At 42.4% G+C, this 9,677-nt stretch overlaps 1 protein-coding gene across 27 annotated transcripts in view; it reads left to right on the plus strand.

The window, feature by feature from the left end:
* Nucleotides 1–9,677, plus strand: part of mark3a (MAP/microtubule affinity-regulating kinase 3a) — a 65,958-nt gene that overhangs the window by 9,671 nt on the left and 46,610 nt on the right. For all 27 annotated transcript variants that reach the window (XR_004333304.1, XR_004333305.1, XM_032524774.1 and 24 more), the window contains one exon: nucleotides 1,162–1,215. Coding sequence is in view for 25 of the 27 variants with exons in the window: in XM_032524774.1 (XP_032380665.1) it covers nucleotides 1,162–1,215 (54 nt within the window). In the remaining 2 variants the exon portion in view is untranslated. The remainder of the gene's footprint in view (nucleotides 1–1,161; nucleotides 1,216–9,677) is intronic.

Genomic DNA, 9,677 nt, shown 5'->3' on the forward strand with positions numbered 1-9,677 from the left:
TCAAAAATCTCATTGTGTAAATATTTTGTGAAAGCACCAATAGTACAATATCCTACAATATTGATGCAATATCAAGGTATTTGTTCAAAAATATCATATCGCCCAGTCCTACTCTCCACACTACATTAGAACTATAAAAACCGTTAATTGAAAGTAGCAACGATTGAATTGTTCTCAGGTTGCAGCTCATTGCAGACAAGAAGTCTGAAGATTGTATGTTTTCCACGGCCTCTGTACTCTGCTGATGATCTGGATGGGGAATACCACTGCTGGGCAGATATCCAGTTGTTAGTCCAAGCCAAATCTCTCTACTTCTTTTGTACCGATTGAGTTTTAAAGTGGGAAAACTATCTGGCATTTAATTTCCAGTGAGATCAGTAGTACTGTGGATTGTTCTTTGATCACACCGTTGAAGATGCATGTTTCAGAATGAAGCCCAAACGTCTGCTTGTGTTTGGACGGCATTAAACATTTCAGAACTTAGACGTTTTTCGTAAAGTAAAGTAAAAGATTTTATAGAAAGTTGGTATCAAGTACCTTTCAGCCCTACTAGCTCCATATACTGCCAGAGTCATGGCTCCTACCCTTGTTGGCAGTAGTGGATGTTTTCAGGGTTGAGTCGCTGCTGCTCAGCATTTTTGATTTTTTTCATAATTGATGAACAGAAAGAGCACGCTTGCCTTTTTTTATTTTTTTATGTGACATTTTAAGAAAATGTTGGTCCCCCTTTCTTTTCAATCCCTTTCCGATTCTGGTAATTATTTGGCTGTATGTTTTTTTTTGGTGTTTTTTTTTTTAGGTAAAGTGCCTATTACTTTCTCAGATTTTCTGTAAACGTCTTTTAAATGATAAAGATACATTCAGGTTCCCCCTGTGAGGTTGCTCGTGCTTTGATGATTTTCATATTCCCCTTCCCCTTTTTCACACTTCTGCTGTTACGTCTTATTTAACTCACTTGTGATTTTGTGCTCTCTCTCTCTCTCTCTCTCTCTCTCTCTCTCTCTCTCTCTCTCTCTCGTCTCGTCTCTCTCTCTCTCTCTCTCTCTCTCTCTCTCTCTCTTTCTCTCTCTCTCTCTCTCTCTCTCTCTCTCTCTCTCCTCTCTCTCTCCTTCCCTCTCTCTCTCTCTCTCTCTTCTCTCCCTCTCTCTCTCTCTCTCTCAGGTGGCAATTAAGATAATAGACAAGACGCAGCTGAACCCAAACAGCCTTCAGAAGGTAATTTACCCCCCTCCCCTCTCACTCTGGGGCAGAAAAATTTAGTTATAAATTCATGAAGCACAACAGATTGAGTATTAATTGTGTAAATGGGAAGCAGGGCATGCTGGGACTGAGCATGTGTTCTCCATATAGAGTTAAGAGCTTTTATTATTTAAGTGCAATGCTTCTGCAGTGGAGGAGATGATTCAGCTCTACATCGACTGTCCATCTTAGGTCTTTAAGTGAAAACTTTGGACTGTACAGCTCCTGTTTTAGAATCTAACCTGAGGCTGATATTATCGGCTCATATAAGCATTTTCCGAACTATCTGTGTTTTTTTTTGTTTTTTTTAAATATTCATTCGTCAGAATAATTTTATTGATTTAAAAAAAATAAAAACGGACAGTCAATCGTGTTGCCGTTGCATAGTTTGTCCACCAGATGGCCGCTCTACAACTTCTCAGTTGGCAACACTCTTTTTTTTTTTTTTTTCTTTTGTTCAAAAAACTTTAAGTTTCATATCTTAAGTTTGTATTTTTATAGATTTTATTTATCAGGACTTTAATATATTTTGATGTCCCTCTGTTCTGTTGTGACAAAAAACAAATTATCATTATTCTATTTTAGTGAGAACTCATAAATAACTAATGTTAGGGAAATCTGTTTGTTTTGTTAAGGGTTTGAAAAAATATATATATTGGAAGCTACAGAGAAGGCGGACACAGCGCTGAAAAAACGCAAATATAGGAAGGTGAAACGAATAAATCTGGGGTTGGCTTTTACCCGCTGGGTAGCACCGTAACCCTGCTGAGCCGCCTTTAAGTAAAAGTAGCAATACCACTGCGTAGAAATACTATGTTATAAGTAAAAGTCCTGCATTTTACATCTTAAGTAAAGTACAAAACCATAGCATCAAAATGTACGTCAAGTAGAAGAACTCACTACGCAGAAGGACCTTTCTCAGAATAAAACACATTATAGGATTATAAGTAATTAATACCTTATCATTTATGAGTTGATGTATATGTTGTATTAATAATCTGATTTTCTAAAGTAACTAAAGTTGTAAAATACATGTAGTGAAGTAAAAAAGGACAATTATAGCATAAAAATGTACCTCAAAATTGTAATTAGGTAAAGTACTTCAATTCTGTTTTGCCAATTCAGGAATGTTTTTTTTTTTATTAAAATATTTTTACCACTTTTTAAAATGTTTCCAATATTTAAATTGGTCTCTTTTTGAACACCTTTTGCTGGAAACTGTTTACCATGTTAACCATTCAAGAGAACTGAATGGGATATTTCTATTTTTTAATAGTTTTCATGCAGTGAACAGCGGTTTGACCTGACAGTTTTAATTGTGTGGGTGTGGGTGGGTGTGGATCCGTGACGCCGTAGATTTTGGCTCTGTCTCTGGGCCTGGAAGTGGTTTCGGGGAAGTCAGAGCGATATTGACTCTGCAGCTCCGGAGGCTTCCGTGCCCATGCGACAGAGATAAGGGGACGGGGCAGAGCGTGTCAGGTGTCGATGTTCGGCCCGGGCTCTCCTCTCCCTCGTCCCTCTCAGCGATCGGCTAGTGGTTTTCCATCAGTTTTTCCAAAGCTCCATTGATTCTGGCCTTTGTATCCTCAGAGGCCCGGGCCCTTTGGCGTCGGCTGTGACACGGCGCTGACAGAAAAACACTGAGTCATGACGCCGCTGTTTACGGAAACACAAAGCGCCAGGCTTTTGTCTGCCGTCCTTGTTGTTTTTAGGTAACTGCTTTGTCACAGTCGAGGAGGAAAAAAACCCAAAAACTTAGGAATTTGTCGGGTTATCTTTCAGCTGCTCGCCAGGGACTGAGATTTCTTTTCATGTTTATTTTAAGGAACTAGAACACTTTTTTAGTATAATATTTTTCATGATTGGCACTTCAAATGTTTCCATTCCTGTCACATGTTTCCATTTATAGGCTCACCTTCTGTGTTCCATCTTTTTCTTTTTCTGGTTGATGAGTTTAATATTCCGAGTTGAAGGAAATCCTGACATGGATTAGATTTGAAGGGGATGTAGCTAAGGCGTTCAGGCAGAGTTTAGAGGGATATGATCCGGTGTTTATTTTGCTCTGCTCTCCTCTTTCTGAGCCCGTGCTTGCATCAGAGCCACCGCTGCTGCGTCCTGACCTCTTATGTAACTGGTAGAATTGGCGAGAGGCTGATAGCGGGGGATAGCGTCTCTGAAGCCTAAATGTTTATTTTCAGCCTCTGTTCTTAATAGTTTGGAGGAGCTGAGTCGACGTTCACATCTGTCACTGGCTCCTGGCACGCTGCTCTCAGCTCCCACTCTCTTCTTCCTCTCCTCTCTCTTCCTAATTCAACCTGCTCAGGGTCTTGTTGCCGTCCAGGTCAAAGGTCGGGAAAGGGAGTGTGACACTTGGAAGTCTTGATTAAATGTCAACAACCTCTGCTCCCTGGCTGAGCTTTTGTGGTTGCAGAACCTTTAGATGTTATTTATCGCACCATTTTTCAACCTGGAGGCAGAAATGCCACACTGTGTGTGTGTGTGTGTGTGTATGTGAGTGAGTAATGCAACAGAATAAAGTAGATTTGTGAGGAACCTTTTATTCAAAAATAACGGCGGTTGTCATGTGAAAAAAAACATCTTGGAGCACTGACTTTAACACTGCTGGGCTATCCACATGTCTGTTACTGAAAACTGGCATCAGATTCTTAGTCTTGTTTACTTACTATGATTTAAATCATAATTTTTACTATTTCCAGATTTGTAGAAATTTTCAATATTTTCATTTTTAATGCTGTTTCAAATATTTCACTTTTCCAGGCTTCTAAAAATGATTCAGATGAAACAATTGTGTACATGTAGTTTTTAATTGAACTGCAACTGAAATAGTAATATAACCAGGGATGAGAAGTAACCAGTAGACATGGCTTCATATTAAAGACCGGGTCCGCTGTACTAAATTAGCCTGGCAATAGAGCTGGAGCAATTCCAAAATTTGCTGTAAAATTTACTGTCTCAGATATAATTGCGATAAAATTCTGTTTCAGTCAAATAAAAAATAAAATAAAAAATATATTACTTTTGTAAACAAATTAAAGTTTAGAATGAATCTCGGAATACATCTTTTGGTTATATCACTGTTATGAGACCCGGATATTGTAATATCACAGGTACACGGCATATGAAGTAAACTACGCCTCTTTATTATCATTGAACATTTTATTTTTGTCTTAAATAGACATAAAACTGCCAATTCCCATCAACAGTGATACCCCTTGAAACCTTAGTTAATCTTAGTAATGAATTGCGTTAAAAAAAAAAGGCAATTATGTTTGAAATTGTAATTATGGAACATTAATGTAATAGTTGTGACAGGCCTACCAGGCAAGAAATATTTCAAAAACATAACTTTGGTCATGTTTGTTCTGTTGAAGTCCGCATGCCGATCACAAGCGAAGTCTGGGACCAACCAGTTTTCTTCGAGATCGGAGATTTGAACCAGAGTGTTTATTCCCTCAGGTTATTTGGGATATGTGTGTCCAGATGGGAACAAATGTAAATGTAAATGTGCTGTATTTATATAGCGCTTTTCCAGTCTTAACAACTGCTCAAAGCGCTTTTACATCTACAGGATACATTCACCATTCACACACATTCATACACTGTGGCCGGGGCTGCCGTACAAGGTGCCACCTGCTCATCAGATAAACATTCATACACACTCACACTCCGATGCGCAGCACCGGGGGCAACTCAGGGTTCAATGTCTTGCCCAAGGACACTTCGACAATGACTGCAGGGGATCGAACCACCAACCTTCCGATTGGCAGGCAACCGCTCTACCACTGAGCCACAGCCGCCCTACAATAACATTGGAGCGTTACAGAGACCAATTAACAGCCCTGAGAGGTCTCTCCAGGACGCTGAGCTTAACAGAAAACTGCAGTCTGGGTATTTTTTCTCTCACCTGAAATAAACACGGGGGGGCTCACTTACGGAAAAGAAGTTGCACATCCATCCATCGTTCGTAGCTAATGTTGCTGTCACATGACTCACCTTTAACTCTCTGATCTGGTGTGATGAAAGTTTCCCAGAAACATGCAGGATATGATCAAATGGTGAGCCCGCAGGATTTTTGTGTACAAGCCTCAGAGAAGTTGCCATTTCTGCAACCCAAACAGGAAAATGCAGTTTTTCTCTAGTGTTTGGACTGAAACAAGGCAACTGAAAGGTGTGATTTCACCCTCAAACTGTGTCATTTGTCCTGAAGGTGCTTTGTCCGGATTACAAGACCGATTGTGTAATGGGGACAGCTTGATTGCATCATGGTGATGGTATGACTGGATCACCAGCAGGTTTACCTTGTTACGTCCATTATGTGGTGAATCATCATGTGTTTTCCCACTAATTATGTTAGAGGGAAAACATACCTGACAAAGTGTTTCCATGTACACGTTGGTTCTTTAAACCAACCAAGGCATCAGGATATTACAGACTATGTCAGTAACAGAATGAATATGCTAGTCTCAGACTGACATCCTAAATACCCCAAACAGATCTGTTCTCTCTAGTAATCAGCAAAAATACAGTTCCTCTTCCTTCTTTAACCACAGAAACCCAGCTGAGATTTATTCCTCTTAGCTCACGCAGTATTGCAGTAATACAGAGTATTTTCAGTATAATGATGTGCAGATCGGCATTACAGACAGACAGTGAGGAGAGACCTTAGGCTCTTTTTCTTCTCCTACTCCAGACTCGTCCTGGATCAGTTTGTCAACTCAACCCTGGCAGTGACCTATCAGGACGCCCCAGCTTTGGCTGATTCTTGTACGGAGCCACAGCGCCGCTGCTAAATAGCCTCGGCAAGGAACTTGTTTTGGTGGAACATGTGTGCGTTCAAAAACTCTGATTGGACAGATAGTCTAGCTAGCTGTGGTGCATCTGAGGAGCAGGTAACCATAGTCCTCAGAAATCCACCGGAGGTTAATTCAATTTTATTTCCAGTATCAACTCATAACGAGTTACCTCAAGACATTTTACAGATTGAGTAGGTCTAGACCACACTCTATAAAGAGCAAGCTTTTAATGCGACAGTGGCAAGGAAAAACCTCAGACAGACCCAGGCTCTTGGTAGGTGGTGTCTGACGGAGCTTAAAACAGCAACACAAAGAAAGAGGAAGGTAACCAACATCCAACAGAAATGAGGGATGTCCGGCGGAACCTTTGTTTGCACCAAAAGGATCCCCTAAATAAATCGTTGATCTAGACTAGATGCAAAGCAGGAGGCTGACTGTGGATGTGTCCCAGGGCTGTAATGATGGTAGTTGGTTGCTAGCTGGTGGAGGCTGACTGTGGAGGTGTCCCTGGGCCGGGGCTGTAGTGATAGTGAATGGCTGCTAGCTGGTGGAAGCTGACTGTGGAGGTGTCCCTGGGCCGGGGCTGTAGTGATAGTGGATGGCTGCTAGCTGGTGGAGGCTGACTGTGGAGGTGTCCCCGGGGCTGTAATGATAGTGAATGGTTGGTAGCTGGTGGAGGCTGACTGTGGAGGTGTCCCTGGGCCGGGGCTGTAGTGATAGTGGATGGCTGCTAGCTGGTGGAGGCTGACTGTGGAGGTGTCCCCGGGGCTGTAATGATAGTGGATGGTTGGTAGCTGGTGGAGGCAGACTGTGGAGGTGTCCCCGGGGCTGTAATGATAGTGAATGGTTGGTAGCTGGTGGAGGCTGACTGTGGATGTGTCCCCGGGGCTGTAGTGATAGTGAATGGTTGGTAGCTGGTGGAGGCAGACTGTGGAGGTGTCCCCGGGGCTGTAATGATAGTGAATGGTTGGTAGCTGGTGGAGGCTGACTGTGGAGGTGTCCCCGGGGCTGTAATGATAGTGAATGGTTGGTAGCTGGTGGAGGCTGACTGTGGAGGTGTCCCTGGGCCGGGGCTGTAGTGATAGTGGATGGCTGCTAGCTGGTGGAGGCTGACTGTGGAGGTGTCCCCGGGGCTGTAATGATAGTGAATGGTTGGTAGCTGGTGGAGGCAGACTGTGGAGGTGTCCCCGGGGCTGTAATGATAGTGAATGGTTGGTAGCTGGTGGAGGCTGACTGTAGAGGTGTCCCCGGGGCTGTAATGATAGTGGATGGCTGCTAGCTGGTGGAGGCTGACTGTGGAGGTGTCCCTGGGGCTGTAATGATAGAGGATGGCTGCTAGAAAAAGCAAAAAATAACTGAGCGTGTTGAATGGTGTCGTAATCTTACGTTACTCACTAAGAATTACTTAAGCATTAGCTACTTGTCAACCAGCACCTTGACAGTAGGCGCTAAAGCACTTTTCCTCTTCAGTGCCCCTACAGGTTGGAAGGAGAATTGTCTATTACTGTTACCGTAATTCTTACATCAGTTGAACGAGTTGATGAACCACTGAAATGATTTTGGAAATATTATTTTAAGATACAAAAGAATCTTTGGTGTTGATTGATCGATATTGAAATAAATCTATCAATAAATAAGGTCTCTATTGTAGAACTGTGTTGCAAAGTGGGATGTAATCAATGACAAAACAATGCCATGTGGCCCCCCCTCCAAAAGAATCAAGGTTTTTATCGAATCGTGAGTCAAAATTTGTAATATCCTTACCGTTACAGCCCTACTAAAAATAAAGAAATCCGCTGAATGTAGGATTAGAATTTAAAATAAACTCTAATATTGTGGTTGGTAGGCAGGGTTACAATAGTTAAATCTAAATGTGTATTAGGAAACCGTTTGTAGAAAGGTATGCAAATAAATATCTATGCAAACAATTTATTATCTGAACAAAATATTAAAAGTAAAGCTGTAAAAAGATATTATATAGATGCTGCTGAAACATTTCCATTGGAAAAACTGTGACTCCTTTTTAATGAGTCATCTTGTAAGCAAGTGAAAATGTCAGTCATGACATTGTGGTTAATGCTTTAAAAGGGTTTAGGGTGTTTTAATTAATGGAACAATTTGTTAATAATAATTATTAACAATTTGCACTTTTATGCAAATTTTCATTTGCATAAATCACCTTTTGAGTTCTGATATCTTTGGATATACATGTTCTGCTGTATTTGTTGGTGTGGTGGAAGGTATTTTAGTCTGTCTTCTGGCTCTGCATCCTCACGACTTGCCCACACTGTGGCTACTCCTGCCTCATGAAACATTGATGCCTTTTTATATTTTTATGGAAGGGAAGAGGGCGAGGTGTAGTTAACAGCGGATCAATAATAAATAGCACTTAGTTCTTTTTTGTGCCTCGTACAACGGAAGACTGAAAAGCAGTTTTGGCTGTTACAAATCTGCTTGTCTGGTCACTGTGAATGCTGATGGGGAAGAGAGCGTGTGTTGACTGAGTGTCTTGTTATTAGTGCGGGGGGGAGCGGGGTGGGGGGATGTGATGGTGCATGTTTAGCTTCATTCAGATCCCCTCAGGCCGGATCAAACCGACCCTGTGCTGCTGCACGGAATCCTGTTGCGATTGTGTTTCGGCGCTGACAAAACGATCACACTTCCTTGTGCAATGTGTTGATGTTGGCACAGCACAGGGACCAGTGTTTAGGTTTCTGAACTCCTGATTTCTTGTTTTAAAAACCGCAGTGTTGACGGAAGAACCGGATTACTAGTTTCCTTGTCACCATTAATGTGACACAAACCTTGTTCTCGAGTCTCTCCGTTCAAATATAGGATACACTTTTAAGATTCTCACATTAACACACAGAGCTTCATGTGTTTATTAATCTAGTATCTACATTCCACCCCAAGCACCAGTGTAATTAAACTCCATGCCTTCTCTTTTCTGGGGCCTGTTGAACGAAAGTAGAATGACGATATCCAGAATAAGTGAAACCGCGCAGCTTGACTTCGCGTGATCCGCTCATTGCGGCTTAATCGGTTGCACGTTTGCCGAGCCAGGATGAACAGGTGAAGCTATGTCCAGCCAGGTGTAGATGGCCAGGATGAACAGGTGAAGCTATGTCCAGCCAGGTGTAGATGGCCAGGATGAACAGGTTAAGCTATGTCACGCCAGGTGTAGATGGCCAGGATGAACAGGTGAAGCTATGTCCAGCCGGGTGTAGATGGCCAGGATGAACAGGTGAAGCTATGTCACGCCAGGCGTAGATAGCCAGGATGAACAGGTGAAGCTATGTCCAGCCAGGTGGACATAGCCAGGATGAACAGGTGAAGCTATGTCCAGCCAGGTGTAGATGGCCAGGATGAACAGGTGAAGCTATGTCCAGCCGGCTGTAGATGGCCAGGATGAACAGGTGAAGCTATGTCACGCCAGGCGTAGATGGCCAGGATGAACAGGTGAAGCTATGTCCAGCCAGGTGTAGATGGCCAGGATGAACAGGTGAAGCTATGTCCAGCCAGGTGTAGATAGCTGGGATAAGTTCACGGCTTTCTTAAATAGACCACGGTATCCATCCCAGATTTTCTGATGCAGAGATGGAGAAGACGCATGCAGCATATGTT

The sequence above is a fragment of the Etheostoma spectabile genome, chromosome 9, assembly GCF_008692095.1.
Source record: "Etheostoma spectabile isolate EspeVRDwgs_2016 chromosome 9, UIUC_Espe_1.0, whole genome shotgun sequence".
In the NCBI taxonomy this organism is placed as follows: domain Eukaryota; kingdom Metazoa; phylum Chordata; class Actinopteri; order Perciformes; family Percidae; genus Etheostoma; species Etheostoma spectabile.